The sequence below is a fragment of the Buteo buteo genome, chromosome 4 (assembly GCF_964188355.1).
Source record: "Buteo buteo chromosome 4, bButBut1.hap1.1, whole genome shotgun sequence".
In the NCBI taxonomy this organism is placed as follows: Eukaryota; Metazoa; Chordata; class Aves; order Accipitriformes; family Accipitridae; genus Buteo; species Buteo buteo.
Genome location: NC_134174.1, coordinates 13,134,126 through 13,151,139, shown reverse-complemented (window position 1 = coordinate 13,151,139; position 17,014 = coordinate 13,134,126). Strand labels below are relative to the sequence as shown.

Below are 17,014 nucleotides of genomic sequence, written 5' to 3'. Positions count from 1 at the left end.
CCAGCCTTCACTCACCCGTGGGTAGCACCTTTCTCCTCACAGTAAGATTCACTTGCCCATTTCGGGCAGCGTTATGCATAAGATCAATCACATATCGGTGGGTTTTGCCGGCCACTGGAATCCCATCTACATACACCAGCTCATCACCAGGATGGAGACGACCATCTCGGTCTGCTGAGCCCATGGCAATTACCGCTCCGATGAGAATCTAGGCAGCAAAGAAACAAAATCCCGTCATATACACACTGAGCCTCCAATTTAGTGCCATGAATGTTGCAGTGATTTTCTCTTTCTTTTGAAATTAAGCTAGTCATTTGGTGCAGGTGAAGAGATCTGTGTGTGTCTGAAAGCTGTGCTCCTCCTCTGTGGGTGTGATTGAAGATGCTTCCTTGCCTTTGGTAAGAAAGATGCTTCCTACATGCATAGGAGTGATACACCTGAGAATCCTGATCTAAGGATAATCTACCTGATATCTTCAAATCAAGACAATCTGTCTATAAGGAGTGTTGAGTTTATATAGATGACATTATGCAGAAGATCTAAACAAATTAATTCCACATAAAGGTCCTTTTGACTTTAAATTAGTTAGTCTGCATATTTCTTATTGAAGGTTCCTCACTGCTGTGTGATTTAAGCACCTGGAGTAATACACTTGAGGTCAGTAGTGGAAGTGACCCCACTACACAGAGTTTGCTTTGGGACTCTTTGGGGAAAAGAAGTGTTATATCAAATGTTGTTACTCATAATGAATAATTGCTCAGGTAGTGGTTGATTAACAAAATGGAAAAAGAGGAAAAATGTCAGCTTACTCTGGGCAGATGTTGTTTTCCCAAATCGACATTTAAATGTAATTTGTATGGGACATATAAACTAGTAAAAAATCTGTTCAAAACCTTTTAATGGCTTTCTCCACTTTCTATGCACATAAATTCACATAATTTATTAGAAGGAGACATATATATTTTCCCTGTGGAGTAACTGGTAGAACAGTTGAGATTGATTCAAACAAAACCTGCTTTCTTTGAAAGAATATTAAAGCATTCACAGAGCCTGTTCCAAATTTTCCTTTCTCTTGTTCAGTGCGAGAGTGAGCAGGGAATGATGGATATGACATGCCGTGTGACAATCTGGTTTAAATAATAAAAGATAAAAGCTATCAAGTATTGCTTTTCATGATGAACTGCAAAGGCTAGATGTGGTAGTCACGCAGGTGATCTTGGGGTTTTTTTTGTGGTCTTAGCTGCAGAGTTGCAAGTATCCCAGCAGAGTGTTTAAATGAAACCCCATGTGAAGCCTGGAGAATTTTCCCCAGTTTCTAGCCTCCCTTTGGCTCACTTTTGCTTTTAAAACTTAGCAAAGAGAGAACATGATGCGGCATTTTCCTGCTTCCTGGTGTTCCTGGGATCCTGTTAAGCAGTGCCAAGCGGACTTGCTAGAGACACTCTTTCAGGTTCTCCATTCTGTTCTTCAAATAGTGAAAGAATATACGTCAAAGCTTTGGAAAATACTTTGTGAAAAATCCAACTATGAAATATGTATTTATGCTCCTTTACTGGACAGGAAAAAAGCTGTCCGAAGCTACATTTAGCTAGATCTCCAGAATGTATTCTCAAAACCTTTACATTTGGGCATCTTATATGACTAAGAATTTTTTCCTAGTTATCTTGGGAAGAGACTGGTGATAACCCTCTGCAGCTTGGAAGATTGTAGGGACTGCCTTCCTCCTTTGGTTTTATTGAGCATTTGCAGTTTCTTTATAATTGGCTGCCAAAGTATTGAACAATTTGTACATCTTTAACCTTTGGAGAAACACAAATGCAGCTCAGAGCATGGTAGGTCATCAGTATCTACAGCAAAGTGCAAAAACTCTCTCTAGTTTTGACTAATTAAGTAATTATTGCTGATATTTCACATGTCCACAGTGGAATGTGATTGTGTTACTCATCTCAGTGGTGGAACTGACTCCTCACATAAGCAGCAGAGTCCTACTTTAAACACTTCAGGTAGATGTGTTAAGATGATGGCCACCATATCTGTTACTGGGTACATTTAATAGCAAGAATAACTTAATTTTCTTCTTTTTCATTTTCTGTGTCTGAACTTGTTTCTTATCCAGTATCTGCTCACATTTCATGGCTGAGTAGTTTCCATAATAGTTACAAATTCTACAAGCAAAACACAAATTGGAAAAATATTTATCAGGATTATATTACCTCTGTAGTCCAGTTTCATACTGGCATGAGATTGCTTTGAATGTGTGAGGAAAAGGAAGATGACAGGTAGACAATAAAGAGTGTATTACAGAGAAAAGGGAAAGTTTCACCTATTGCTTGAGATTAAACATGAGAAATGCTGGGATTAGGAAGATTGTGACAGAGCATAATCTGGAATTGAAGCCTGGGTCTATTAACTCATACATGTTAATCTGTTTCGATACTGAGTTTCTTTTTGATTCTTGGTATTTATTTGACTTTGTGTTTCAGTTTCTCTGAATATAACACAATAGCTTCACAGGCACATAGTAAAACTTAAGTAATACACATAAAAGGTGTGATTCTTCTCACCTAATTTTAAGTGCCTGTGATGTCTAAAACCAAGCTAATCATCCAAACTCTGACTAATCACTGCTAAAAATAGGAGTTCCTAAGGTGTGGTCTGCATTATCCTAACGTTTTGCTCTATGGACATCTGTTATGTCTTAGAAATGTCTGTTTCTTGGCACTGATCATAAAAGGAATATAGACATATATCTTGCAGGCATTTTTGAGAAGAATCCCAGTCAATCTGTGTTGAAAAGGTGAAACTCGTAGTGTAATTATGTATATGTTCCTGTCATTTTGAGTTTGAGCTGCACAAATGTATCCAAAATTATTCTCTGCTTTGGGACAGCAATTTGCAACTTCAGTAAAGTTCCAATTTATGTACATTTGCAAGCTTTCAGTGATATTATAACTTGCTGTAACAGAGTCAGATTATTTCTAACTCCTCAAGTTACTGGGAGATGCGATAAATACCTGTGGTGGTATGATCTCATGAGATTTGAGAGGTGATTGGAACTGGCACAACCCACAGTCCTAATATTTGAAATTTCTCATTAAATTTAAGTTTTTCCTCTGGAAAACATCTTTATGCTTACAAATATGGAAAGTGGAGTAGTCCAGCAGCACTTATTCTCTCTAAGGTGCCAGGGAGCTGATATAACTAGAAGGAAACTAAACTACAGTCCCTCTACAGTGTCAGTATTATCCTTCTAAAAAAACTTTGTGTGGATTCTGCTTCTTTGAAAAACTTATTGCCTTATGCTGAAGAATCCATATACCTTCTTAGAAAACAAACCACAAAGACAAAAGGCAATGAAAGCTTCCTTTTGTTCTGTGTTACCTGACTGCATAGCGGGAGAGTTGAAACAAACATTTCAAAGCATCTCAGTTTTTGTTTCATAGGAAATGCAGGGGTTTGGAAGACAGGCAGAAACTGCCTCTCCTTTTCTGGAGGTGAAAGAAATGGGAGGCTGCAGGTGGGCTGTCCATGGGGGAGCACGGAAGCAGTGGAGGAGAGAAAACAGAGTTAAAAAGTCTTGTATTTTGAATACAAAATAGATGGAAACTAAAAAAAAGTGGAGTACATCTGTCATCTTTACTAGTGATGAATTTGAGCAGTGAAAACAAGTAGATGGGCAGCAAAGAGGGAGTGAGAATTGAGAAGTTCAGCACTGCAACACCTCGCTCTAAGGAGATGCCTTTTTGCCTCGTAGGACCCTCAGACTCAAGCTAGAATCTTAATCATTCCTGAGGACTTTGAGACATGGTTTGTGGGGAGACACAAAGCCTGTTAGATTGATACGTCTGGGGAAAAATGCTTTTGTATTTGCAAGCCCTGAAAGAGAGATAGCAACCTTGAGGCTAAGTGCAGGCTGAGAGCAATGGTTCAGCAGGACAGTGAAGCATCTTAGAAGGTGGTTCACAGAAGGCAGCATTTTCGGTCCTGCTCTCTAAAAATAGCATGATAGTTATCTCTGCACTTGGTAGCCAGCTATGGCTCTTCGACTTTGGACAGTAAAGACAGGTCAGTCCTTTGCTGAAAAGAAACTAGAAAGAGCTGTTTCCTTTGTAACAGTTCAGTGCATACTGCGTGTAGCTGGGAGGCAAAAGACTCATTTCCAAATTCCCACTCTACTGCATTGTTGAGCAGAGACACAAATTCAGGTCTCCCACAACTCCGGCACGTATTCCTAACCAGCAGAATTCTAGATATTCTAAACCAGTTTTCTCACAGTCCTTTAGGTTGAAATAATTCCATTTTATATAAATAATCATCTTTTAGATGGGGCATTTGAGCTGCACTTTTCCCCATGAGAATGTCATAAACCTCCAAACTGCAGAGCCAGTCAGACACTCAGCCTGTGACTACTTAATTACCCACTTGTAATGAAAAAAACACTAAAGGAGACACCACAACAGACTTTTCCAGAATACTGAGCAGCCTTGTACCCAGGGACAATTTCCTGGGAGGTCAGAAATGCCACTAGACACTACTGTCCGAAGCAGGTAGAGGGAGATTTCCAAATCTTCCACTAGTGCCAATTCCTTGCAGGATAAAATGATAAAATGGGACATTTCCTCTAGCTCCTAAGAGATTTCCTTTTGGCTTCAACCAGCAGGTGAACTCTGAGAACCCATACTGGCTGGGCCATCCAGAAAGGACAGGAAAAATGCTTAGTTGGAGAATGTGCAGATGATGGCTCAGTGGCCCCATTTTATGTGTGCTGGGACATGCTCCACGGAAGAAAGTTAGATACCAGAGGGGCTTCAGGCACACTGCAAGTGTAGATGATGAAACAGTGTTGTTTTGGAGTCATTCTGTACAGCTACACCTTATTTAGCTTTGAAAATCCATTCCAAAACACTTAGTCTAAAATAGGGTCTCTGCATTTCAATCAGCACTTGAAGGACCTTTTTTAGAATACAGTGCATTTGTTTCTTTTTGCAGGAGGCATCAGTGAACTATTAATATTTATCAGTACTTTGACAGATGTTGACAATTTTAAAATAGAGGAGCTTCTTTGTTTCTCAGAGCCATGTGTTGGTTATTGTTAATGCTTGAGTGACAACTATATTATTCTGTATGAATTTGAATATGGAATATATAAATCTATCAACTAGTTATACTTTATCTCAGAAATGTGGTAACACAGGACTCAGACTAGGCATAAGGTCGTGATAATAAAATGTTATCATTATCAACTTGGGATTAGTCCTTGCTGACAAACCGTAGTTATATCATCAAAGTTATTCTGAAGGAGTACTAATTCTGCCTGCTGTCTCAAAATTATAGTATTTATATATATATCACTAGTTTACCAAAATGTGTAGACATTTCTTTTAAAAATCGTGTATATGTTTTATTTTATATTTTATTTCAACTGCAATGAATCTACGTTGGTTTTGTTACCTGTTATTTGGTTATGGGGATGTCTCCCTCCTAATGGTATAAAGCTACCATTTTTATGCCTGACGCATCACGTGATGTTGTCATCTAACCTGGAACGTGGACTACCGTTTCCTGGTAGGGCCTTCTGTGTTTCTGGAAATTGCATTGTCAAAACTATCTTTTAACCTTATGCATATATATAGTCTGCCTACACTGAGCACAGTTATACATAGTTTTACATAATCTGATTTTTAAAATCTTCTGCTTAAACTCAGTTTTGGAAAGTAAAGATTAAAAGATGCCAGGTCACGCTCTGCAGTAAAGGGTTGAGTGATGCACTGTTTCTAACTTAATTCCTTCTGATGCTAACTTAATTTACTGTGACATCTTTTAGATGCAGACAACCTGAGAGTCCTGTCTTTTTCTATGGATGAACAAAAAAGCCATTTTACTTATAGCCTTCTCGTGGTGTTCATTTGGGTTCAGCTATGTAGTAGTATTTTTCTGACCTTTACACAGATTTGAGAGTTATGAAAAGGAAAGTCAGAAAGAAATAACTCACAGGCTGTCCAGGCTCATCTCCTCCCAGGATCCTGAAGCCAAAGCCAGACTCCATTCTCCGAAGGTGAACATCCAGCTCCTTGTAATCGGGACCTGGTTTAAAGGGAAATCCCACTGAGCAAAGCGATTGGCTTTGTCTTGAGAGTTTGCACCATCTTCCCTCCCACCTTGTGTTCATTGCACATGACTAATGGCATCCTGGTTAGAGCTGGTGGAAACAAATGGGACACAATGTGTTGTACACAGACAAGGAAGAGACTTGAAAATGTAGGTATCTCTTGGAGGATGGGTATGTTCACCAGAATACACTAAACCAAGCTAGAACACATTCACAGGAGAACAGTACTGGAAAAGTCTGTCCAAAATAGAGGTTATAAAGGTGCCTTCTTCCTACAACTGACTGCATAATATACTGCTGTTCATCCACCTCTGATATGTAATTTGTGTTTTCCTTGCAGTTCATTAAAACCTAAAGAGAATAAACTGAAATGGGAGATAGAGATACATAGAAAAATTATCAGTCCAACTTACAGAAGATGAATAATCATCACAGGCCATTTTAGTTCCACATACAGATATAAAGCAGTATGTCTTTTTAGGTAATGCATCTTTTAAGTACTCCACTTTCAGGTAATACCCTCAGTAAAGAGTTTTGATGAAAGCTATCATTACAAGCCTCTGAGTCTTAGGGTTTAAATTGAAAGCTAACAGCATTAACTTCAACTCCTTAATGCTACTCAATTAAAGTCTCAACAGCTTTATGAATCATTAAGATTGTGCTTCCATATGTCTGCATAACTTGCCTGTAAACATATATTCTGCCCTGGAATATATCAGTTCAGGAACATAGTGTTTTTTAAAAGTCAGTTTCTTATAAAAGTGTCTTTGGCTTTATTTGAAAGAGCCCATTGTTTTGGGTCTTCATGCCCTCAAAATACAAAAGAGAAATTTTGAATAATATTTCAAATAGCATAAAGTGAAACTGTAAGTAGTTAGAGGATTAAGAAATTGTCTATTTTGACTATTGCTTTGTCTGCATGTTCAGAGATGCTTTAGGCTCATTACCTAAAGCAGGACGGTGATTAACAGGAATGGTCTTTTGTACAGATTGCAATCTGGTCTATAAATTGTGACAGCTTTTGGCCAGTGTCAGCTTGTTGCCAACCCCAACACACAAAAAGGGATGGAAGATTTATTTCAGCACACTGTTCTAGTTGTGCCTTGTTTCTTTGGGAGGGGAGGGACTACAGATGGCTGAAACACAGTATTTCAGCGACTCTTGTTCACAGATCCCCCCTTGAGCCAGCAGTGGACACCTCAGAAACTGTGGAGCTGGGAAGACCCCAGCTTTAGTCTGGGATTAAAGCCAATTCAGTTTCAGTCAGGTCTTGCAAAGACAGAGATACAGAACTACGTGCAGTAGCTCTATACTCTGACCGTGCAATAAAAATCCTCTCTAGACAGCAGCATAGTGCATTATTTCAGCGCTGTATATTGGTACAAGTGAGACTGAATCACAAATATTTCAATTGGTAAAATAGAAATATTATCTTTCCCTAACAACTTGCTTCTCATATATTTAGAAGACAAACCTAAACAGATCCTAACAGCTTATTATCCTGACTTTTTCCAGTTTATTTGATAAGTGTCTCTAAAGTGAATAAAAGAACAAACGAAGTTTGTGCATGCACAGTATGTTAACTTAATGCAAAGGTTATTTCAAAGTTGTGAGAAGCAGAGGAATTTTAAGATCAAAGTGATACCTTATCTTTACCTGATTTGCTGTGCCTAAGTGTAACAGGGATGCGGCTTAGTACTAGGGAGAGGGCTCTGTAGGTAGACACAGTAGGATCACCATTTATAGCCAAGGTCTAACACTCAAAGGCACTGTTTACAGCAGTCTGTCACAAAATGAGCACTACCTTTATTTCCACACACATGAATGAATATGCACAGTTGGGAATACATTAAGAAAGTAAAAGAATGTCAGGTTGTGAAGAATACATGCTTTGGCACACTGAGATGAAAATGTCCCTCAAACACATACATTGACAAAGCTGATCCAAACCAATGTCGGCACCAGACTCCAAAATAAGAGGTACTATTTTTTTTAAAGAGGCTGTTTTTCTACCCATTTAGAATGGAATAAGAAGCCAGGTTGACCATGAAAAGGTTTAGGCTAAAAATACTGTATATGGGCATACTTTTCTATAAGCTCTAACACCGTTTGGAAGCCTTTGGATTAACTGACTGTGCTATCATGCTTGCTCAGAAGAACCTTCCTTCTCAAATAGCTGGAAGTCTATGGAACCCATTCTCTGCCAACACTTACCAGGCCACTGAAAACTGCTTTTAAAAAATAATGTTCTTTTATGTCCCACCAAGCAAACAAAACTTGGGACTGGAAAGGATCCCTGGGTCATCTAGTCCACCTCCCTGTTACTGCAAGCCTCTGCAAGCAAACAGCACACAGACCTTACCAGTAAAGACATAGGCAAAGACAACACTGGTACCTGAGCTTGTTTGTGGCCTTTGTCACCAGGTCACCTGCCTCATTCAGAGTCTTCACTGATGGATTGCACCCCGTGATTTTACTTACTTTTTCACAGTAATATCATATTATCTCCAGCAACTGACTAGTACACTTAAGAGCACTTCCTCCACTGCTGTTGCTGGCTGTTTCAGCGTTCATGCTTGGTATGATACGACTCCACTGGCTGCACTGACCAGCTCTCCATGGGTCTGGAGACAACTGCACCGTAGATACCTGAAGTTACATGTCTGAGTGTGGACTTGATTTCCACCCCTAGTTTTTGTGCTTAGGTCATTAATGAAAATAACACTGAAGACTTATTGCAAGGCTCTCCACTAATATTACCCTTTCAGTAAGGGGTTCTTTTAGTAGAATTGCTTATCTGCTTTCTAGCCATTCTTCCTCTTTACATTTTGTGCTGAGCACTGTATTCTCCAGGGTAACATGGAAGTGCCTCAATTACAACTGGCATTTTGTAAAACATCTAGTTGAAGTCTAGGTTGATTAAGCATGCATTGCTTATTTGGTGTAGAAAATCAGTTACCAGGTTAGTCTGACACAATCAACTTTTGGTAAACTCCTTTTGCTTATCCTTCCAGTCCACTTAATCCAGCTGAATGTCCCATCTCCTACCAGTTTCATTAAAAGAAGAGTTTCAGCTTCAAGTCAACATTTCTGATTGTATAATGTGGGTATCCTGTGCAAGAGTGACAAAGTTCCCTGTTCTCCCTTGCCTCTCTACACATTTATATTAGAAAAAGAACTTTAGATTTGCCTGATAGTAACTTAATTTTCTTTTTTATAGTTATAGTATTTTGTTTCTTCTTTTTGTGTAAAGGAAAACTTTCTTAACTGATCTTTGGCCTAGAAGAGAAAAAAAAAAAACCAACAAAACACCAATTCACTTTGCTAGGTTATAAAACCAGCTGGCTTCCCCATGAATTTGAGAACGGTATTGGACAAGCTGTGATCTGATCATTGCTGCACAGTGAGGACAGTAAAGAGCATTGGGAAATTCTGCTTTCTGGTTCCTGGACGACGGGGAATTTGCTTTAAATGTAAAGGTACCAGAATAGATTGTTACTGAACAATAGTGAGATCTCATAGGTGAAGATGTGATTATCAGCTCTCGGCTACATTTCTGTACTATATTCACCTAGGTGAATTACACATTGATAACTGTACATGCAATTGTTTCTTAAAAGTATGTAGAGAAAATATATCCCTGAAGATGATTAATTCATTTTCTGTATGAGTCAAGTTGCACAAGTGCTATGTAATTTTTACAGTCATAAACCTGGTGCTTGGGATGATGCTGTAAATGTCGAAATGTTTTTTTTTTTTTTATCAAATCTCTTCTATACTGCAATTAAAACAAAGATGAAGAGCTTTGCTGTAATAATTTTACAGTCTTTCTGGGTGTACTCAACTTTCCTGCTAAAAATAAAAATTAATTTGGACTCCTTTGCTGAAGATGGTGAAGATTTTTGTTCCATATAAATCATTACTGTGAATTGTGATTGACAGAAATCTACAATAACTTTGTATCTGAGTTTCAGATGCTCTTGAAAGATGTGAAAAGCTTGAAAACAGTCATGAGTCTGCTGGTCTCCAACCTGAGTAACTTTTTAAAAAATATACATATTTTCCCTTGATATTTATAGAGAGGAAAAGCTGGTAAATAAAGACTTCAATATAAAAATCAGCAAAGGAAAAAAAAAGAAGAAAAGAATTGGTGTGCTAACAGAGTTATTCAACATATAAACTCTACTGGGGTATGCAAAACAAGCCAAATATCATATTTAATTTAGGATGTCTGTCCAACCTGTGTAGGACTAGAAAAGACTTCAATGGGATTGTCAAAACAGCCTTTTTTTGTATGGGATGCCTGTTTTAACTGTTCACTTAACATTATCACTTCGGGAAATCAAATACTGCTGGTTTTTAAACAAGTCCATTGCCACTTTACAAGACCAATGTTGATTCAAACACTTGAAAAAGCTTCTATTTTTGAAAGTTTTTGCTTTTAGGTTTTTACAGAACAAGATATATGTATTGGAGCAAGGAATGGGTGGGTCTGCATAACAGTTCAGTTCTATTCTTTAGCAAATGAAGATAGAATTAATTTCAGTTCTACACAAAATATTGCTTACGCTTAGATTTGGGCATGAGATATAGAGATACATTTTTATGTTAAAGAGTGAACACTAACATATGAAAGTACACATAAAACATTGTAAAACATACACAAAGACTGGCTGAGGAAAAAGAAATACTTTTCCTTGCTCAAAATGCAAACCTATTAGAAAAAGATTTAGAGTTAGCATTCTATAACCCCACAAAGCTCTTACAAAAATAAAATGGTGACTTGGCAGTCATGACTGGCCATTATCTAGAGAAATGATTAAAGAAAGAATAACTAAAACATAAAATGAAGGACAACTAGTTTACAGAACAATGAAGGCTGAAGAATACTTGCCAGAGGAATCCACTCGAAAACCAGTCCTGGGCAGCACTTGTTCTGAATAGGAAAATGGGGAGTTAAAGATGAAATACATTTCTCAAGTTATTTAAAGATGCAGCATCAATTTCTCTGCCATGTTTTGAATTACTGAAGTGCAATTTCTACTTTCTATTGCATTTTTTTTTCTCCTCCCCTCCTTCCTGACTTCCTAGGTGGTACATGTACGTATTCCTGCTAGAAGTAGACCTCCCTGTGCATTTCTATGCAAAGTGAAACAGATGATAAGATGGTAATGTTCCTTTAACATAACATAGGTTATGATGAAAGATAAAATTGTTAATGTGTTTAAAATTGTGAAAGTTAGTGACAATATTTGTGTTTATTCAAGTACAGCAATAAAAAGGGGAAGTTTAATGGCTGTGTTTAGATGACTTGACCACTGCTTTTATTCAACTTAATTGCAAAATGTCTTTTATCATCAAGAAGAGCAAGATTTTGCTAGAAGGATGTATGTTGCCAATAACAACTGGTTGTACATGAAGGTAAACCCATTTAACCTACTTTTCATGTAGGTAGTTTCAAAGTATTTGCATTTCACTAGATGAAATGCAGGAAATAACTGTTTTGTTTTCATATACAACTACTTCGCTGGCGTTCGTTAGAGGAATCTGGAACAAGTCCATAACTGTCACACTTCCTTTGCTGATTTTGAAATGTTCTGACTAAGAATTGCTGTTTTATTATCTCTGCAGCATTCAGAGTGAATTGCAAACCAACCCAAACCCGAGGTCATTTCCATTGGTCTACCAACAACAAAAAGGTAAATAAAGCACTAACACATTAATGTGACTCTAAACCAGAATATCATACCACGCATATTGCATGGTATAAATAGGGTAAGGTCTGTCCCAGCAGCATCTGTGGGACAGTGATGCAACATATGAGTAGACCTTATCTTACTGGGACAGAAGGAAGACAGGAGTGGATTTAATACTGTAAGTAGGTAGTTCCAGGCAGAAAGAAGCCAGAGAATGCACTGGAGGCCAGCACTTTTGGCTAAGCCTTCTGGAAATTGTGGATGTGGTGAGAGAAATAAGAAGACAGTATTTCCTCTGTGGGCAGCTCCTTACCACTTTAGAAGAGTTTGGACTAAAGTTACCTGCCTTCTGGTGGGCTGCTTCCTAAAGGCAGCATGTACTGTCATGGTAGCAGCTGAGTAATTCATAGTTCACTTGAGTCAATCCTGAACTAATGTTCTAGGGCAAAGACATTTTCCCCAAAATATACATGGAGGCCACTGAATGTCTTATGACTTTTTTGGTAAGAGTATTTACATAACAGCCATGACCTGCTCAAATTCAGGTGACTGCTACCCTGCTTACCTAAAATACAGTCCAGAGATTCCACTGGATGGGAACATCCTTCTGGATTTGGTGTTCCCATTGTATTTGTGTTCACTGTCTGTGTTGAGAGTTGTGTCATGTGGGCTATTGTGCTTTATTTTATAGGTAGTTGCACATCTTTGGTGGTTAAACGAGGTAATGCCTTCACACACTTCAGATTTTGTAAAATGATTTGGGATCCTTCAAGATGAGAGGTACTATCTAAATGTAAATTATTCCACCAGCACAACTCCTGAAAACGAAAACCTTTGAAACTGATGCTGCTCCACTGCAAACTTGGAGAAATGATTTTTTTTACTCACATCCTTTCAAGATTTTAATAGAATTCTTAAAAGAGATGGAATGATTTTAATGTACAGAAAGCAATTTCATCTTGATAGTCTCAATAAGCTTTTAGGTTTAAAAGGACACAAGCCGTTTCTCTTGGTCATCCAGCTAGAATTACTCTTTGGAGCTGATGTAAGATTGGTTCATTCTGTGTTTCCATTTCTGCTTGCAGTCACTCTAATATCCCCCAGAATTGGCCTCAAGCAGCAAAGTGAAAGAGGCACAACCATGCTCAAACTGTGACAAATTAGGGAACAACTTGCTATGTTAAGATAGCCATATATTTTAAGTAAGTTAGGAGTATCTTTTTTTGTAAACTATTGTTTGTGGTCAAGCAAAAGTGCCTGTCAATAAGGTAGTTTCCTTCAAAGCTAATCTCATTAAGTCTGATCTGGCTTTTGTTCCTGCATAGGTGTCTTTTCTTTTCCTTGCAGAACTTCATATAGAGTCTCATGTTATTAATTATCATATTGTAATCAACAATTCCGCATCTAGCATTTGTTTTCATTGTAGTTTAGGAATTCACACACAAGAAACTTGGAACTGTGCTATACTGAATGTGTTGAATCAAGCCTTCAAGTTCTTAAACGTACAATCACCAGAAAGATAAACCCAAGTGCAGACTTGTATTTTTGGTAACTACAGCAAAGCACTGTTCATTTTAGGAAGAATCTGCTGTCAGCAGTCTGTGTCTGCGTGCAGTACAGGATAGTTGTAATTATGTCACTGGCATGTGATAGGAAAAATGTTAGCAACTAGTAGAAAACTTCAAAAGAGAAAGGATCTGTGAAGAACATTTAACAGAAGAAGGGACTTTGTTAGCAATGTCTCCCTATGTAAAATGCAGCTATATAGGTAGTTGTTTTCAAAACTCGCACAGTTCTGAGCTCAGAGACCCTACAGAACAGCAACTTCCAAGTGAAGAGGAAGGACTGCTGGGACTGGTCCTCAGCCAAGCAGAATGCATGTCATTTGTGCACATCCTGGTGCCTTGTACCTGCTAAGAACAAACTGATTGAACTGGTAATTTTACCAAAATACTGAGAGACTAGCAAGCTTTGTTTTATAAAAACCTGTCAATGAGTTTTTATAGGAAACTCACCTTTACACAAGGTGATTTGAAACTTTCCATTTACTTATTGTTAAATTCATGTTGTCATTTCTGAACTTTTACTATGTTAAATCTCCTGCCTCCACCTCTTAGGAAAGGAGGCAGCAGAAGGCATGTTTGGAGAGGTCAGGACAAAGAGACCAGACTACCCAACACTGCCACCAGGAACAGGCATTCAAAGTGAAAAAAGTTTTAAAATGTTGACATAAGATTTCTGTATTCTCCATATGAAGCCTTTTTGGTTGAACTTCTGTGGTTGCGTTGGCATGAGTAGTTGTAGTCTTCTAGGTGAAATAGGAATGAAATAATTACAAAATAGAGCTTAAATGAATAATAAAATACTTGATAAGTTTGCTGCATTAAGTTTCTTAGTTCAGCTAAGCGGTCCTAGAAACAAGAATTGGGAAAGTAAAGCTAAGAAGCCTTCTTCTGGATTGCTACTTGTATATAACTGTAACTGAAGGAAATCTCCACCATGGGGCCTACTCTAAGTGCTCTGGAGAATGAAGATGCAGCTACACATTTTAAAGAGTCTTCCTGTACAACAAGATTCCTTCCATATCAGATGAATGCAAAGCCAAGATTAATTTTGCTATTGGAAGATAGAATAGTAAAAAGCTTGCACATCTAGCTTTATGTTTAATCTAAAATAAATTACACTCATGGTTTTGAAACTGAAAGCTGCAAAATATTTGTGAAAACAGATAAAAAATAACAAGACCTGGGACACCATCCTGACTTAACTGAAACCAACGGTGAAAATACCAGCCTTCTTTGCTGTCAAGGTACAGCCCTAGGGGCACAGTTTACCTACAACATGACACAAGGGTATTCTTATTTGCACCAGTGGAGTCACTGGTATTCTCTGGAGGAAGAATTATGCTAGTGAAAGATAGGGATGATAATATTTATTGTCCATACTGCATTATTTTCTGGATCATACTTTGTGGAATGCTAAATACATGGAACAAAATTAGCACCAGGAAACATTTCTATTTCAGCATCTTAGTCCTAGCCATGCTTTAGGTAAATAGGAGTTTTACAAATGAGCAGAATGAATATGATCATGCTGCAATGTCCTTTCCAAAGCTGGGCAAACAGCAGTGTGAAACAGCACATAGGTAATGCAGTTCCCATTGATCTCATGCACCTGTGATTAATTCCCCAATGCTTACAAGTCAGTTTTCTTAAATTATTACTTTGACTTCTTAAGTACACCCTACCACTTTGCAGATGAAAATCTATTCATGTACCTTTTGGTAAAGTGTAAATTGTTCAAGAGAAAGGAATACTGCATCTTTAATAGTGCCATCAGTTATAAAACTGACACTTCATATTAGCATAGGTCATTTGGGACCTACTTCGCAATCCAGCAATCAAATTCACTTTACATCCACAGTACTGTGATGATGATATTCTTATAATTCCATTTGAAAATGCTTTTGGTTTCACTGTCAGTTCTTATAACCAACAAATCCATTTTGTCATGGCAAGAAACTGTTTCTGCAGTGATGAACAATACAAAATTATTTGATGTCGGTCTGCTAAATTTCCTCTCCTTTTGTTATGTATCATCTCTTATTAAAAAAAAAAGGGGTTACATTCATTTGGTAATATAAGTTCTTAGACCTTCTCTATGCTGTTGCTTGGGGTAGCATAGATGCAAGGAAAACAACAACCTGTACTGTTTGGAAATGACTTTGAGAAATTACCTTCCTATGACTCGATTGCTCATACTATGACTCCATAGGTCAAGGAGTAGTTTGATGATAACACGTAATATTTAGTAAATTCCAATACTCTTATATTTACTAAGTGAAGGCAGGCATGTCATGAAGGGCAGTAGCTGGTGAACAGAAATATTGAAAAATAAGGCAAACTGAGCTCAAGGAAGATTTGAAACTAGAACCTAATTTTCTGAATTTATAGTCTCACAGCCTTTACCCATACAAAAAATCCCTTTATATTTATATAATGCTTCAGAATACTATGTATTTAACACTTTCATAGTGCTATGTGTATATATATATATATATATATACACACACACACATATATAGATATTTTTAAAGCACCACAAACAAAATGTGAATTTTTTTAGACCAAAGGTGAGCAAAAATGGGAAATATTGTTAGGGGCAGAATTTTTGTCAGGAAAATACTGTCTGAAAAAATTGTAGTAACAATTATGTGAAAAATGTCCTTCAATTTTTAAGACTAACTGTGTAGGTCTTCAGCCAACATGCACAGACAAGAAAATTCTGCTTAGCTGCAGACTATGCCATAGACCCCCTCAGGTGATAAAGTGTTCAGTTCTATACATTTAATATTTTTTCTGTGTTCCATGAGTATCAAATTTAGGAAACCCTGATGGCCTTAGTATTTTTCTGCAAGGATGGTATTTTCAAAGTTACACATTATGAGTCAGTATAACGCTGTGTGACAAATCTTTCTTATTGCTGATACTTTAACGCATATCTGTGCTGAATACCTGCAGTGATATTTCAGAGGAAAGGAGCCTGTGAATATGTATTTAAATGCTTCTCTGTGACCCTTAGAGAAAGGTATTCATAAGCCTGCATAAGTAAACACTCTTATTTTATGAAGGCTAATAATGCATTATGCTAATGCATTTGCTATTTACATGTTTCACAGCTGTTGCTGGACTTTACTTTTTGGTTCTTTTCCAATTTGTCTAATTCTCTGGCAGCAAAAAAAATTACAGTGCATAAGACAGCTTGTGGATTTGAAAGGAACTTGGAAAATCCATGATGCTATGATCAGAGGAGGAAAAAAAAATGGAAGATTTTGAAGGAAGGAACCTTTGTCCTTCCAGTAAAAGGTGGAACTCTAATTGTTCAGATTTCACTTTTAATGAGAGCTTATCACTGGCTTATCTCATTCTTCTTACTGGCATTTCTATGTCACATCACCAGTCTTGGACTACCACACTAACTGAAGGAAAATGTAACTTAATTGCTGTAAAAAACTGTTTTATTTTAGTGATTTCTTTAAAGGAATAGAAAACAAAATTTCCATTATACATTTTATAACCAGAGAAATAGTATAGCATTATAATTCCCAACAGCTTTGTGTCTCCTGTTTAACTAATGTCTGCCTACACAGGCCTCTGAACAAAGTTTGTTATAAACTGTGTATTTACAATATAACAGAGTTCAATGTAAA

The 17,014-nt window shown here is 37.5% G+C and overlaps 1 protein-coding gene across 2 annotated transcripts in view; it reads right to left on the bottom strand.

Annotated features, from left to right (window-relative positions):
* The window catches only part of MAGI2 (membrane associated guanylate kinase, WW and PDZ domain containing 2), a 761,840-nt gene that overhangs the window by 67,697 nt on the left and 677,129 nt on the right, over window positions 1-17,014 (bottom strand). For both annotated transcript variants that reach the window (XR_012650015.1, XM_075024752.1), the window contains exons 13-14: window positions 5,993-6,084; window positions 16-208 (exon numbers count right to left, since the gene is read on the bottom strand). Coding sequence is in view for 1 of the 2 variants with exons in the window: in XM_075024752.1 (XP_074880853.1) it covers window positions 16-208; window positions 5,993-6,084 (285 nt within the window). In the remaining variant the exon portion in view is untranslated. The remainder of the gene's footprint in view (window positions 1-15; window positions 209-5,992; window positions 6,085-17,014) is intronic.